The sequence below is a fragment of the Ruditapes philippinarum genome, unplaced genomic scaffold (genome assembly GCF_026571515.1).
Source record: "Ruditapes philippinarum isolate M1 unplaced genomic scaffold, ASM2657151v2 ctg5177_1_1_1_1, whole genome shotgun sequence".
NCBI classification, from domain to species: Eukaryota; Metazoa; Mollusca; class Bivalvia; order Venerida; family Veneridae; genus Ruditapes; species Ruditapes philippinarum.
This window is the reverse complement of record NW_026856062.1, coordinates 41003-58141: the sequence shown is the minus strand read 5'-3', so window position 1 is coordinate 58141 and position 17139 is coordinate 41003. Positions and strand designations below refer to the sequence as shown.

The 17139-nt window shown below is 32.1% G+C and overlaps 1 protein-coding gene across 1 annotated transcript; it reads right to left on the bottom strand.

Moving 5' to 3' along the window:
* Nucleotides 1–12226: 12226 nt before the first annotated feature.
* On the bottom strand, nucleotides 12227–15227 carry LOC132745298 (neurensin-1-like). The gene is made up of 2 exons (XM_060734185.1): nucleotides 15067–15227; nucleotides 12227–13236 (listed from the first exon to the last, which is right to left on the bottom strand). Exon 2 carries the CDS (start codon nucleotides 13183–13185, stop codon nucleotides 12451–12453), a length of 735 nt encoding a protein of 244 aa, XP_060590168.1. The 5' UTR covers nucleotides 13186–13236; nucleotides 15067–15227; the 3' UTR covers nucleotides 12227–12450.
* Between the last annotated feature and the right edge of the window lie 1912 nt (nucleotides 15228–17139).

The following is a 17139-nucleotide window of genomic DNA, read 5'->3' as shown; positions in this document are numbered from 1 at the left end:
ATTTAACGTTTCTAACTACAGCTCAAACTTGGATAGATTTCAACTGTAGCATCAAAAACTTTTAACTCTTCAATCTATAACAGCACCAAATACTGTTTATCCTTATAAAACTTTGACACTTTCATCTGTAGCATTAATTTTGTTTAACGATTCCAACTAGAGTAGCAGATTGGATTGATCCTGTTGGAACCAGCTCATTGATCCTGTTGAAACAGTAATATTCGTGTGTGAATAGTTTTCGTAGTAAGGCAGACGGTAGCTTTTTGCAACCCAAGTCTTGGTCGCATGTACAGTTAAATGTGGATGGTCACAAAAGAGCTTATATTTAAAAAAAAGTTGAAATAGTCTTCTGTTTATAACATGTAATTTAATTGATCGATTTTTCTAGCAGTCAGCAATAACCACTAAATCTATGGTAATTGGGGAACGGCAAGAATAATATTAAATTATTTTGTAAAAAAGAAACATATCTGTCCGATTTAGTTTAATTTCTTCAATAATTGTTTTTTCAGAACATAATGTTTGACGTCAAGGTTATTGCTGTACATGTATATACAAACTATGCAGAGTTTTCATTGGACTGGTAGAGGATTGGATGGGAACAAGTTTAATATCCCCGGCCTCTGTTATTCCAAAACGTCATATAAAATAATTGCTTGCCTAAAATTATATCTAGGTAAAGATTTATTTTCGAATTACGGATTTCATTCTAAACCAAGGAAATTTATTGTAGGAATTATACCCGTTATTCCATTTCTCACTCAACCACATCTTCTTGAGTCACCTGAATTTTTTAACCGCACAAAGCAATCGGTCAATGTAAACGCACAGCATTGTCTTAATTGTAGCTCGTGTAGGCGCTCTCTTGTTGGAATATAGAGAAAATAAGTAAAAGTTCTGCTATATCTATATTATCCCTAATTATCGTATTCATAGGATGCTTATTTTCTTTTCTGGAATATTGACAAATTTAAAAGGATATTTGGTTTTTTTATTTAATTAAATTTTTAGTAATGTGATGTGTTTTTTGTCGGGAAGTATGGCGAGGGAAAGACCGAGAATTTTAAAAATTAAAAAGAAAAATCGTGGAAGGCTAAATTCCTTTTTTTGTTTTACAATAAGTAAAACGTTTTTACCCCTTATATTTAATCTATGATAGATCTATTGCGTTTTTTATGCACATCAAGCTCTTTTTTTTAAAATTTATGTAAAAATGATTACCGTATCAACACAAGTTGTTTGGAAAATAAACCCAATTATTGTCTGTGCACCATTTCAATTTTTCGATCTGCTCTTCTTTAATTGCACTGATACAAATTGCTGACGTTCAGATCGATTTACTTTCTTAGTTAATTTGCTAATGTCTATTTTATATCTAAACTTTTTTTACAATCAATATTGGTGTTCTTATAATGTTATCCTTCTGTCACCTATGTTCTCAACATTACACAAATGTTTATAACTGATCTTGCTTCCAAGATCTACTTTAAACTACTATAATGCACTAAGTAAAACAGGGCACCTTACCTTTAATTATAACTTGATTGAAAACAATACTGCTTTTAAAGGCATCGACCGCATCTTTAACTCGGCTATCTATATCCCATCTCTTTGATCAATGCATCATTGATGAACCTCGCTTATCGTTCTAAATTATTTTGCTTTTCTGAACATTGGTCTTTTTTAAATGAAGGCCATCATGTCTACTTTTAAACAAGACAAACTATACCGATATTCGGAACAGTACGGAATTCCATAAACGACAGCCTACTGTTTACTGTCAACTGCCTACTGTCAACTGCTTACTGTCAACTGCCTACTGTCAACTGCTTACTTTAAACTGCTTAATGCTTACAGCGACTGTTTAATGCTTACTGTTAATTGATAAATGCCTACTGCTACACCTGTCTAATACCCGATTAATTGCCTGAAAGTAAATGTTGACTTTTTATGTCCTTCTTCCAATGTGTTTATATGTAACAATGAGGCCGTTTGAAACAGTATTGGTCAAGGAATTATACTCAGTATCATCCATGAAGACTTTGACTGAAACCTTGGAACTTGTTACATTTATACATGTACATGTATAATTCTCGTTTTACTAAGCAGAAAAATAAAGTATATGTCTTTTGCAGGCATCTGGAACTTTTCCAAATCATAGACCTGTGAACTTCATAGAAATGTTAAACTAACCAAATATTACAATTTTTTTCCGTCATTAAAATCTTGTTCGGTAATTTTGAGCTACCAAAATAACTGCTTGCTTAATTATTTATACATGTATATCCCTGTTCAAGCTTAGATACATCTACCATATAACATGTGTATTATAATATTTGTTCATTAAATGATATTGACCCTACCATATAACTATAGAGCTTAATGGTATTTTTTTAACGGAGGCCTTGTAATGTCATGAACGTCTTTGTTTTTACATTTAAAATCACAATGGCCAGTTTTTAAGTTCGCATTTAAAAAAATAATGCTATGTTTGTTAAAAAATATCTAGGTAATGGTTCTCAAAAACATAGATATATAGATTTTCTCGAATTACCAGTAGTTTATTCTGATAAACGTTAAACACACTGGGAGAGTATACACACTTCATGGTCCAAATCATGGAACCGTTTATTTCTATCTAAAAAAGTTAATACTTGTTCTGGTGATTGTAGATCGTGCATTTATACCTTAATTCTACAAAGCCTTAGATTTGACTCAAGAAAATGTTACTTTAGTAGATGTTAAAAAGCATGATGAAGTAACATATCAATTTTTTTGTGTTATAATTGGAAAAGTCGATGCATAATAAAATCATTGAAAGATCATTGAAAGAGTTACTTGGGCATTATTATAATAATACAAAGTGTTGTTAGTAATTTGTTTATCGATATGATGAACTGCGGTATCCTAAATTTGAGTCACTGTAATGCCTTCCGCATGTAATTTCTTAGTTTTTGCAGTATTGCCTGTGTTACATTCTGATTTTTATCATTTATGATAAAGGCATTAAAACCACATGGTAGAAAACAGATTAATCAATATATTGCTGTACGGCCGTCTTTATATTTCATTGCCTTAAGAAAAGAGTGTTTAGGTTAACTTGTAAAGCTGTTTTGAAGAAATATTTTCAGTTAGTTTGCCACAGCTTCAGATGTATTTTTTATGGAGCTAATGATATAACGTAATCTTCATCTTCCTAATACATACTTTTCGCGATCCCATCCATTTAAATTTGATAGACTAAGACACTGTTTAACCCATTACCCGATATATCGCCTTTTAACGCCTTTTCACCCCCTTTTTTGTTGTCTCAAATGGTGAAAAATACCTTATTAAGGCCAACACTTGTTTTAGTTTGAGAAATGCTGTTTAAAAAAGTGACCACATTTTCGGCGCGGCCCCCAACGTAAAGATACATCAGGGGGTTGCCAGAAGGAGGCGCAAGAAAATTTTGGACTTTTGAGAGGCTCAAAATGACCCCAGATCGATCATAAGGTAACGTGTAACCAACGCTGAAAATCATTTGACTATCTCAATCCATTTAGAAGTTGTAGCATTTTGAAATCAATTTTGAAGGATAAAATCAACAACACAAAATAGTGATTTTTGGCAATCTTGAGATGTCCCGTCGTTGCCATGGTAACAGGAAATTTAAGCCTGGGCATGTTGTTACAAAGGCAATGGTCCAGTCAACATTTGTGCCAAGTTTGATTAGTATTGAAGCAGTTTTTATAGTTTTATAGCAATTTGAACTTGTAAATGGAGACTTTTCAATGAAAACAGCCATTTTTCACAAAATGCTCATGAAGTAATGGGTTAAATGTGGACAATGTTGAATATTGTTTTTTCAAATTGGTCATGTTACAACATTCAACAAACAATCTTTGCTTTATGGTTAACATATATATAACCATTTTCAATTCATTTTGTCATAATTTTGTTTTCCGGGGAGCTAAACATAAACAAAATTACAAGAAAATTATGATATTTTATTTTTAAAAAACTTTTTTATTTACAATTAAAACGAAAACAAAATACACTCAATAATGAGACCAGTAAGCTAATATTTTCTTGTATACACTGTTATTTAAAATACAAATTATGACACGCCTGTAAAAAATCAAAATCTATATAAAATATTTGTAAAGTTTCGGGGAAAGCAATTAATATAAAAGCAGAATTATAATTAAAAGTTCTGTTATGAATTATATACATGTAGTTGTTATGAAATTATATTAATGTAAATATACTCTGCAATGTGTAAAGTGATATACACGTTGTAAGAAAAGGTAACTTAAAAATGCTTCATATCATATCATAGAAGCTCTACACTATCACGATGTCTTAGAACTGTTTTACCATTGTCTTGTAAATTGAAACTTGTCAAACCTCTAGAACCCTGATAGAAATAGTAATGACTTTCATTGGATGATTCTAGCAAATACGAAGGCAGATTTTGCTCATTTGGTTTTACTTGCGGTAATTGCAAAAAGAAATTAGGAAAAATAGCCAACCTCAAAGTTTCACTTTTAAGTGTGAATGTTAACAAGATATTATAAAAAATTATATAAAAGATGGATTTTAAAAACAACACGTCAAAAAAAAATTGTAACATTAACATGATCATTTTGTCTATCAGAAATTTTAAGTAAATTTTTAAAAAGTTAAGAATCTAATATTTCTCATAGTTTTTCAATAGCACACTTGAAACTTAAACAAGAGAATAACTATAGCTTTTCATAAAAGTAAAATAAGCTGGTCCAAACTGTACGTTTTTCACTTCATGTTTGCACTCTTTATGTCATTGAAATATTGAACGTTTTTGAAACAATTTGAATACAGCCAAGTTTGTCTTTGTTTATGCTTTCAGAAGGAAGCCGAGTTAAACTCGCCTTTTAAGATCCAATACATTTATGTAGTCTTTTCCTCTTCCGCTCTTTCAATATTTTCATACAGGTGAATTGGTTCTGTTACTTGTCTGTGAAGTCAATGAAAGTATAGGCTGTTCCTCCATTGAAATGTTTCTGTCAGATTTATCATCCTCTGTACTAGAATAAAATTGATACTACAATTGTATTATTAACATTCAAAGCACATATCTTTGCAAACATAAACTATCAAGAGTGCAATCAACTTAACAAAAAATGCATTACATAACATCTTATAAGGAATTACACATTTATAAGCTATAACTAACAGCCAATGAAAACTGAACCTAAATGATCTCGTAAATGAACTCACACATTTTTGATTATAGAGAGAATGTTTAGCCTAATTTCAAACCAGTGGGGATTTCACCAGTATATTACAGATATTCTTCTTAGAAATGAATTACATTGTCAAAATGAAAGTTTTTAATAAACTATGAAATTCTAAAACAAATAAGGGAGTGTTGACATTAATGGTCTAGATCTCCGCCTCTCAACCGAGGAATAGTGGTGGGCTCAAGCCCATCCATGTTGATTGTTGAACACAGATTCTTTGTGAATAAGTTATTATTAAGTTGATTTACCCTAAAATGAGTATATTTGAACAATTTATCAATCACCTGTGCAAGAGGCACGTGGAAACCATTTCATAACATAATCAATGCAGTGTGCAATGGTGGGACATACACAAGTCATTGCAATGAATTCGAAGTTACAAATTAATAGGCTTAATTATTAATAATCCTTTTTAATTTACTTACCATTGTTTTTCCCAGCAGCTTTTTTTTCAACAAAATGGCGGATGCACATGTGTGTACATTCGGAATACTTCTATTTGATCCATACATATACTTAGACTGTCAATAAGCAGTAAGCAGTAGGTAGTGAGCAGCAGGCTGTCTAGTTAGCAGTAGGCAGTGAGCAGTAGGCTGTCGTTTATGGAATTCCGTAGAACAGTGCATTTTGTTCAGCCAAGTTTTGGACAGTAGGATGTTACGTTCAATTATAACCAGTTTTGTTATCTTCTCTATCTATAGCGAAATGATGATATTTTGTTAATTTATTTTTTTAAATAAATCAATTATTTCATTTTGAATATGAATTCAAACTTAACGGAAAACTGTTTTCCCGTTTATGTGTATAAGAACTGTCCACTCACATCCTCCGCTTTATTCTATTTCCGGTAATGGCTATGTGAGCACGTACTACTTGGTTGGTTATGTTGTTCAGAATTGAATGATTCAAATAAGAATAAACTATAATGATCTTTATAGTATGAGTTCTTACTAAGCTATAACATATTTCCTTAAGTTGAATCAGATGATTTATCAAGTTAATATAATGTTTCCGAAAGAAACCATAAGCGGATAAGGAAAATATTTTATCCTAGATACATTAAAAGTACTTGTAACTGATTTGGCTATGACAATTAACGTGCTTTCTATTAATTAGTTTAAAGATGATATATTTATGCTTGAATGAGGAGAAAGTTTGAAGGTTTTTTAAATTGAACTGAATTAGAACTATCAAGTACTGACCTTGAGGTTATGAAAAATCAGGGTTATAATTGGTAAGTGTAAATTCCGTGTCGGTTTCTGGGAGATTCATTGTTGAGCTTGAAAAATGTCTTCCTGGTATTTTTTGAGAAGAAGCGGTCTTGAAACCAAGCAGGACTCGAACCCAAGATCCCTGGGTTGAGAGGCAGATGCCTTAATCTATGTCATCATGTTTTGAAATACTTTGAAATGTCCTTGTTTCATTTGAAATACATGTAGTTCTTATATACAGCTATAGATCTACACGTCTATTAAAAAGTGTTAATTTTGCTAATATAGGTTTCAAAAATTAATTGATTGTTATTGAAGGAAGGATTGGTGCATGCTCATAACAACATAATATATTCACATGATATTATATGCCTAACTGCAAACGGAAGTAACATTTTGTAATAGGCAATTCCTCTTTTACACATTGCAGAAAATAATGGCCAAAGAAATGCAACCTATTTTTGTCCTCGGTGAGATTCTTTGTTAGTTCTATAGTATTACAATAAAAATTCTTTATGCGCACAAAAAAATTTGCAATTCTGTGATCAACAACAAATGTTTCAAATGTAATTTTACTTTTAAATAATACTTACACTGAACAGGTAGGACCATCACAACAGAAAACTCTTAATTTTACACTCTTTCCCTTTGCTTTTAAACTACATGTAGATGTTGATGGTTAAACATTTTGTTTGTTTGTTTGTTTGTTTGTTTGTTTGTTTGTTTGTTTGTATCAATTGTATATATCAATCTGAAACTGTCAGACAGATTCGATATTTGATAAGCTTATTTAAATTCTTATTTTTACTGATTGAACGAGATTAGTATGCGATACATGTATGAAATGTCTTGCGGAACAGTTTCATTTATTTATTTTTCTTTAATATTACAAATAGTCATAATATATCTTAAAACAAACATAGTTTTATTTCATTCAAAAGCTTAAGCATGGTAGGATAACAAAACACGCAGATATGTGTAATTTGAATTAATCCGCGGAAGTCTAAATATGTATTCTTTTACTAGATAAAATGTTTAATTTTATTTACCTTGTTTAAACTAATTTACTGTAATTGTTAATCATAAATGCAAAAAGCAAAATAATTTACATAGATAGATTTATTGCAGGTAAAGTACTTCTTGTCAATTTATAATAAAAGTAATATCAAACGAAAGGGAACAACTCTTATCTTTGATAATGATGTCATTCACCTTTCACTCAACTTTTACATTAGAGAATAATGGCCAAAGACGTAAAGTACTCTTATTTGAAAATGTCCTTGAGAAAGTCACGTAGGTTTTTTTCCTGGTTGTATTATTTTTCCTACATTTGATCACTTAAACAATCATAAAACTTTGCTATGACTTTATGTAAAAAATACATGTATACACATTCAACCTATATTTTTCACTAAAATGAATTTTTCAGCAACACTCCCTTCCACGGAGAAATTGGCTGCAAGATAGGTAAATGATTATGTTCAAAAGAAGGCGTTTATTTTACATGAAATACCACTTAAACCCGGCATACCATAATTGTAAGACGCAAAACACGCGTGCAGTAAACTGTTTAAACTATTATATACAGTTTAACATCGTTTTATTTATGAGGCAAGTAACGCAAAATGCCTTTAAATTATTGGATACATTTGTTATATTGGACAATTATTGAAACTAAATGCAATATTTAATCATTTGAAATCTATTTTCAGACTCTATTGTTATTTAGTTGTTTTAAATGTTTTCAAAATACAAATAATTCCTAAGTCATCAAACGGTCCAAAATAAAATTTCGCAGTAAGCCATCATGTATCAAGTGTTGGCCTGTTTGGAGGTATCTAAATGCTATACTTATCAAATGTGATAATAGTTTGTTTTAAGTTTATTTCATCCAGTATGCAATATTGTAATTTTCTCCAACATTTAGTAAGATCTGTTATACATAAATCATTGCTATGAATGCTGTTTTATATTGGCAACATATTGGACTAAAGGGACTAACACATATTTTCCCGTTATTTATCACCAATTAAGGACTCCACCCGTAAAAAAACAGAAAGCTTATGACTGAAAATGCTATGTATGTATTCATTTGCTACTAATTTCTCATTTAAACATGCACACATATTGTAATGTATCGTTCTGCATGATGCAGCTATCTACATGTGTCTCTGTAAAGTTTCATAAAGATCAAATGACAATGAAACGAAATACGACCAAATGGATTAAAAGCATTTCATAATTTTATATTGAAGTAGGAGTTTGTACGTAGTTTTGCTGTCAATTAAATATCAATTTACGGAAAAAACTAATTTTCCGACTAATTTGCTGTCACTTTTAGTTCTCAGTATAAGCATTTTAGCAATTTTGTTCCTAACTTTCCGCTTTAAAGATTCCTAATTTGAATTAATTAAGATTGCAGGGTGTCAGAGTGGGAGTTTGTGACTTCTCTAATCTCTGTCTATGATCACTGAAACACACTGTTATCGGGATATAGAAGATTACACACAGGGAAGTGTTCTAGAATGTAGCTCTAGGGAAGCAATTTGTAATACTGACAAGTTAAAAATTATCTCACTTTCTCGGAAATCTATATAAATGTAGAATGTATGTATTCTGATATTGACTTATGGTTCTCTTAAAACAACTGATAATTTATCTACAAGAGACCGTAAAATAAGGTTTTCTACTATGCATAAATGTTGACTTACACGAGAAATTTAAAATTTCTATATAATTTTATGTTCTTCATTTCCCGAGGAGTAAACAATTTTCACTTATGTAACTTGATTCTAAGCAAGTGTGTTATTCCACCATTATAGAGCATCGTGGTATATCAAAGACAATAGACAATATCTACTCAAAAAGGATCCCAGTTATGGATCAATCATGGTCCTCGTTCGTTCGTTCGTTCGTGCGTTCGTTCGTTCGTTCGTTCGTTTATTCATTTTTCATTTTATATTTATGATTATTACTTGTATTGCTTTTTTTATTCGTTAACAATAACGAATAAAAAAAGCAATACAAGTAATAATCATAAATATAAAATGAAAAATGAATGAAGGAACGAACGAACGAACACACGAACGATCGAGGACCATGATTGTCCTAAAACATTCACCAGAATAAGAGTTGTAAACGTAAATGTGTGAGTTTTTTCCCTAAACGTTTAAATGTGGTATTTCATATTTATATATTATATTTATGAAAATTCTGAAGTGATGTTTATCCGAAGATGACGAATACCAACTTTAGTTATGAACAAAAGTCTCTTAAATGAGCCGCGCCATGACAAAATCAACATAATGGGTTTGCGACCAGAATGGATCCAGACCAGCCTGCGCATCCGCGCAGACTGATCAGGATCCATGCTGTTCGCTTAGGGCCCAGTTACACAGACGGTCGGTTCCCAATCGGTCATTTCATTTTAAATTTACTTGCTGCTATGATCGGTTGTCATGCGTGACTTTTTTCTGGTTTTCTGTGTAAACGGCCATCGGTGACAGAAAGCAAACTCAAACGGGGTTGGGTCGGTGATAAAAATTCTGAAATACTATCGGTTTTTAGCTCGACTATTCGATAAGAATAAGTAGAGCTATTGTAGTCACCCGAGCGTCGGCGTCCGCGTCGGCGTCGGCGTAACCACTTATGTTAAAGTTTTTGTAATGGTTTAAATATTTTCAAAGTCCATTGACATATGGCTTTGAAACTTTGCACACTTGTTCACCATCATTACCCCAACCTGTAAACAGGAGGAGGTAACTGTATCAAGCATTTTGATAGAATTATGCCCCTTTTTCGACTTAGAATTTACGTTAAAGTTTTTGTAATAGTTCAAATATTTTCAAAGTCCATTGACATATGGCTTTGAAACTTTGCACACTTGTTCACCATCATTACCCCAACCTGTAAACAGGAGGAGGTAACTGTATCAAGCATTTTGACAGAATTATGCCCCTTTTTCGACTTAGAATTTACGTTAAAGTTTTTGTAATAGTTCAAATATTTTCAAAGTCCATTGACCTATGGCTTTTAAACTTTGCACACTTGTTCACCATCATTACCCCAACCTGTAAACAGGAGGAGGTAACTGTATCAATCATTCTGACAGAATTATGCCCCTTTTTTCGACTTAGAAATTATGTTAAAGTTTTTGTAATACCTCAAATATTTTCAAAGTCCATGGACATATGGCTTTGAAACTTTGCACACTTGTTCACCATCATGACCCCAACCTGTAAACAGGAGGAGGTAACTGTATCAAGCATTTTGACAGAATTATGCCCCTTTTACGACTTAGAATTTTCGTTAAAGTTTTTGTAATACCTCAAATATTTTCAAAGTCCATTGACATATGGCTTTTAAACTTTGCACACTTGTTCCCCATCATTACCCCAACCTGTAAACAGGAGGAGGTAACTGTATCAAGCATTTTTTTTACAATCAAGCACTAAGAATAGTCGAGCGTTGCTGTCCTACCGACAGCTCTTGTTATCGTTTGTAAATCGGAGCTAAATCGGGCGTAACGCTGATTAATCGGTGTTTGATAGCTAGTCATCAGTGGTTAAACACTTTCCGTCAGATATGGCCGGTGATTCATATTTGGTTATCTTTGTCCGATCGGCGATATCGGTGAATAAGAGCTTGCATATCTCATGATATAGGTTGCTGTCGGTTATTTGAAAAATATTTTCACCGATCGAGAAATTTAAACATGTTTAAAAATCCCAATCGGTAATTTTTCACCGATGAAACTTATCTATCCCCAATAGCAGTTGATAGGTGGAAAACAGGTGACCAATAGGTGATATCGGTGTTAAATACGTTGTCGTCGGTTCACTCCATAGTTTGGCTAAAAAAACTACCGATCAATCACCGATGGCTCTGTGTAACTGGGTTACAAACCCTATAACAAGTAGAAAAAGTGATAGCGAACAGCATGGATCCTGATCAGACTGCGCGGATGCGCAGGCTGGTCTGGATCCATGCTGGTCGCAAACCAATTATGTTGTTTTTGTCATGACGCGGCTCAAATGTATTAAGGCTCTGGTTGGCACGAGTATACCCACACACAAATTTTAAAATGATACATACCAAATTTATTGATAGGTTATCATAAATACACTAGAAGAAGTCGTTTAAATGTACTTCGATTTTCTAGTCATTGCTTAATTGAGCAAAGATGATAAAGTAATCATATCTAAGGTGTTAGTGAGCAAATCAGGTGACAATTCATTTATAAATACCTTCGGGAGGAAAGAGGTTTTAAAAATGCATGTGTTTATAATGTAACTTTATGGTTGCGATGAAATTCGTTTATAAAGCACATTTGAAACAAAAACACCAGAAAATGCTACAGAGCAAGTTCGTCGACGCTTCATCCATTGGTTATAAAAAAGGAATCTAATATATCTCTAATGGGTTCTAAAACGAGCCTATATTAATGTCATTTTAAAGCAAATTTGAACTTTTATAAGACCATGTTTGATGAGGTTCTTTGCCTATCAGCTCATCTTGGACCTTCTTTGCTGGTTACAGTGGCTTATAGATTGGGTATGAATAGGCGAAGTTCTGCACCAGATCGTTATTTATGCTTTTAAAAAATGTTTTGATATATATATGTATGGGCAAGAAATATGATCAAATATGTATATTAATATTTATTTTTAAAAATCGGTTGACAATAGACTCCTTATATATATATCGCTGTGGCCAAAATATTATATGGTTTCCAAAATTCGTTTCATATCATGTTATTTGAAAATAAGAGAAACGCTAAAATGTTTATTTTCATGTATTTATGCACAACCAAATTCATTCGTACATATGTATTTATTTTGGCTATTGTGTATGATAACAACTAAATAAATTGCCATTTTTCAAACGCAAACAGTGCCATTGGACAATGTTTTAATTTACTAGACATGTAAATTTATCTAAAAATATTCATTTCACAAACTGATGATATTTTATTCTTATTCTTCATAATCCACAACGCCCTCGTTGGTGACCACAGCTTCTGGCACTGTACGTAGCGGCTGAACGCTTTTCACTTTAGATGATTTCGGAATTGACATTTCAACCGGGCTTAAAGGAGATGCCTCATCTTCCAGCCTAACTTTGAAATTGTCGTCTGCGGGATCCTCATCACAATATGACGTCAAAAAACTTGGAAACAGCAAAGCCATAGCAAGAGTCATACCGCCTATACAGAACAGAATTAATCCGATCAATTTACAAACATCTAGAGTTGTATTAAACGTCATTGCACTACGATCAACATATCCTTCACTGCTTTCCTCGTCAACTTTAGAGAAAATCGATTTCTGGGGAACCAAATATCCAACAAGAATCCCTAAAATCCCAAATACCAGAAGATTTACACCAAGCCACATGAAAATTTTCCACCAAATTTGAGGACATCTTCTGCGGCGTTTATTAGAACGCAACAGGAACCGGAAGTCATCTTCTTCCTCATAAATCGATGGATCTTTGTAAGTGGCTTCATAAAAATCATGCAGATATGACTTTACACCAAAATAATCTGGGAATGTCTTCTTCCTAGATTCTGAAACTTTACTCGTTTTCCGGCTGCTTGGTTGCGAAGGAGTATCATGAAATTCTTCCGCGACGTCTGCTGCTGATGTATCTACAGTATCTACAGGTTCTTCAGCTTCCAGCAACCCCTTTTTCTCTTCCTTAGCTGCCATTGATTGTATCGCCAGAGACGATAACTAGAATTGTCTTTAGTTCTATGCCATCTAAAATGTAATAAAAAAGGATGTTAACAGACTGGTTTTAATAACAAACTTTCCAGAAGAAGTAAGATATCAACAGAACTGCTTACTCCTAACATATCACGTATCATAAATTAATTGTAGTTATTTAAAAATGAGTTATTCATAAAACAGTCATATACAGGTCACTTTCCTTTAATGCAACCTTAATTAATTTATCTTCTGCCCCTTAAGCAATAGAAGAAGAAGAGAGAAAAAACTGCTACACTATATTGTATTGTATGATATATTGGTTGAATTTTCAGTCACATCGATACTATAAGGTTATATGAGGCTTGACTGCTTTCATCATCATCATCATCATCATCATCATCATCATCTTCATCATCACAATCAACAACAATAACATATCAATATAAAAGGTATCCTATTTCAAACTAAACTTTTCCATTGTGACGCGAGTGAGTTAGAATGTATAAATTCAAGGGGAATCATGCACATTTTAAAATGATTGTAATTAATAGTCTAGGTTGACTATTGTACAAAATTGACGCAGATCTTTATACAAAAATGAAATGAAATCTATCCGACACAATTGCGATATAGGAGAATTTACGTCAGTTACTATGACAATAGAAACAGCAGAGAATCTGATAATGTCAAACTTTATCGGATTTGTAAACAACATTTTTATTAAAACTATACGTAAACATTGAAGTTCACTAAGTGTATTCAGAGCTTCATTGCTGCTTCCATTTTCATGTCAAAGGGAAGTCTTATTAAAATTTATGTGTAGGCAAACTATTTAGTAAAATTTCCATGTTCAGTTTGATAATGCCTTGCATACATTTTTAAAAATTTTTCTTTGAAAGCTCTTTTAACACAATCATATTGTTAAATTTTTAAAATAATAAGTAATATTATAATAATTATAAGAATAATAATATGTTAATGTTTTAAGAACCCCATAATTGTTTTAAGAATATCTTTTTAATAAATCGTTTTCAATAACAATAGAATATTGTTTATGTATGTATGTGTCTATTTTTTCTCTCTAACTCAATCTTTCAAGTGTCAGTAAGAAATAAAAATGATATAATTAAAAATTAATACCTATACCAGAGCATCAGTCATCGCCATATTGTTTAGCCAAGTTTACAATATCCCCCTAGTCAAAATATTTCGAATGTCTAAAGCTAGATTTTGATATATTTCTTATTCTATGTCAGAATCTTGGTTGTACTAGAGGTGAGATATGATTTATATCACCCATAATGAAATATCTCATTATCACAACCAGTAGTATAATTAGTTGGTCTGAATGTCTCCTAACAAGTTCATAATCTTAAATCGATATAGTTAATACGCCTAGTGTTGCCGTATTCAAATTCTCTACCAATCTCCCAAATGTGAGTATTTGCAGGATTTACGATAATTACGTACATAACACTTCCGTTATTCTTCACACTGAATTCTGTATATCAAAGAGCAGATGTCTAAAATATATTTGTTACCCTATTACCGAAATAATAAAATGTCTTCCTAAACTATGCCCCCCTATTAATCATTTTGTAACATGCTATAAAATCTGCTACAATTTTAATTGTTTTCGAGATCTACAATGAGGTTTCTAAATTTTAGAAAGAACGTACTAGTTGCATTTAACATTTTTTGCGAAGCAGCCATTGTATAATCGGAAATGAAGTTCTATTATGGAAGCAGCAAATGTCCGTCTCTACAAAGTAATAACTATGTATAAACAGCAGCCCTGGGGAGTACTTCGATAATCAAACCTTGTTAAATATGTGAAACACGACCAAAAAACAACATTTGTTTACATATGAAGTCACATACCTTTAAGAATATGTAAATAATTCCATTATGGCTGATATAAAAATATAAAAGATATTGTTACATCGAAATTTTATTCAACCTCTCAAAGAGTTTTAACTACCCATATGTGTGGATGTCCAAATTATTGGAAAAAAGCTTTTCCGCAAAATCGATGGTACCACCATCGCGCATGTGCGTAGAAATCCAATCGAATTATTCTAATATTCGTATAAGACAAGTGTTGCTAATAAACGCTGACGCACGTTGGAATCGTGATCAATTAAGTTAATGCGGTATTTGAAAATAATTCATCAAAATAATATAATGATTGGTCTGTAACAGTACTCAAATATTGGTTCTAAATTAGAATTAGAAATTCTAATTACCTTCACTGGTAAATAAACGCCTTACATATTATTTGACATCTAATAAACATAACAGAAAAAGAGCAATAAAGAAATAATGATAATACATGTATCTATAATATACTTATAAATGAAATATTCAGAAATATTGATGAAATAAAATGCGTATTTTTATTTTCCATATTTTCACTGTAAAAATGTATATTTCACTGCAGTGAAACATATTTTCCGTACTTTCACTGGTGTCTTGTCGGACTACTTTCTTATCATAAATTCAGTCAATCAACAGAATTAAAAGGGAGTTCTTCCTATTCAGAAGGTTAAAAAAAAAAGAAAGAAAAAGTATATAATAAACAGAAAATTCAAGTTTTTTCTATTAATCCATTAATTTCCATGTTGTGGAACGAAAATAATTTTTAAACAGGTGTCCTACAAAAAACCAACTTAAGAACGCTAATGACCTTGATTGATTGTTATGGCATAGCTCCCGAGGGTAACTCACTTTTTATAAATTGTGGTATTGCTGGTATTGTTTATTTAAATGTCAACAAAAAAGTAAGAATCTTATAAAGTCAATTGTAACCATGGCGTTCCAAGACCGGGAAAAATGCGAACTTTGACTTGGATGTTCAAATTTCCTGGTTGCACCTCTCTAACACCCATCCTTCCCTTTCTGAGGCAGACAAATTGTAAAATTTCCGCTTAAAACCCCGGCACTACAATTTGGTCATTTTTTACTTCCACCTATTGTAGGCGAAAATTCGAGGTACGATCTACGCAATGCTACAAATATTCAGACTATTCGAACACGAACATCTCTTTATCATAATGCTTTTCTACCAACTGATCTGATTAAATGGAACGCCCTTTCAAGTGAAGTACAAAATTTACCTTCACTCTCCTCTTTCAAATCTCATCTGAGACGAAGCAGCTCTAGTTGTCCGATTTATTTCTATGACGGCGATAGAAAATGGCAGATCTATCATGATCGACTTCGTACTGAATGTAGTTCTCTAAATCAGCATCTATTTTAGAAGAAAAAAAAATTCTCCATCTCCTCTTGAATGTCAACGCTATGTTGACAGCATGGCCTGTTTTCTTAACACTATATTTACTATTTGCTCAGCAACACTTCAAACGTTATTAAATGGAGACCCAAACATTAGTGATGATGCAAACAGAAGACTGTTTGAAGCCGTTCATACATACATCCGAGAAAGCAGGAGATTTTCTTAAGCATATTCACATCAGCTCAAATCACTAAATGATTCCTATTCAAATCGTCGAACTATCCGAATGATCCACATTTCACTTATTTCTTCTTTTCTATTTTGCTGAAAGTTTCTGCCTTTATATCTTTCTATCTTATTTTGTGTTATTTCTCTTTAATTTCATATAACAAAATGATGCAGTCTTGTATTCTCAGTCTTTTTTGTGTATATTTTTTGCTTTATATTAGAACTAAATGTTAAAAACAATTTTGACTTATATTACTTAAAACATGTAAAATCAGATATATTTTAAGCAAGTCACGTATACCGTATTTTATGCACTGTAAATCTAAGCTCAGCTTTCGGACCCAATGCTTTTTCAACAATTCATATGTGTATTGTGTACATTATTACTGCTATTATCTGTATATATGTGTATACTGTGAATTTGTTCTAAACTAAGTGGCACATATAAATAGAATTTAAGTGATTCTATTCTCGTTTCCGATTTGTTCATG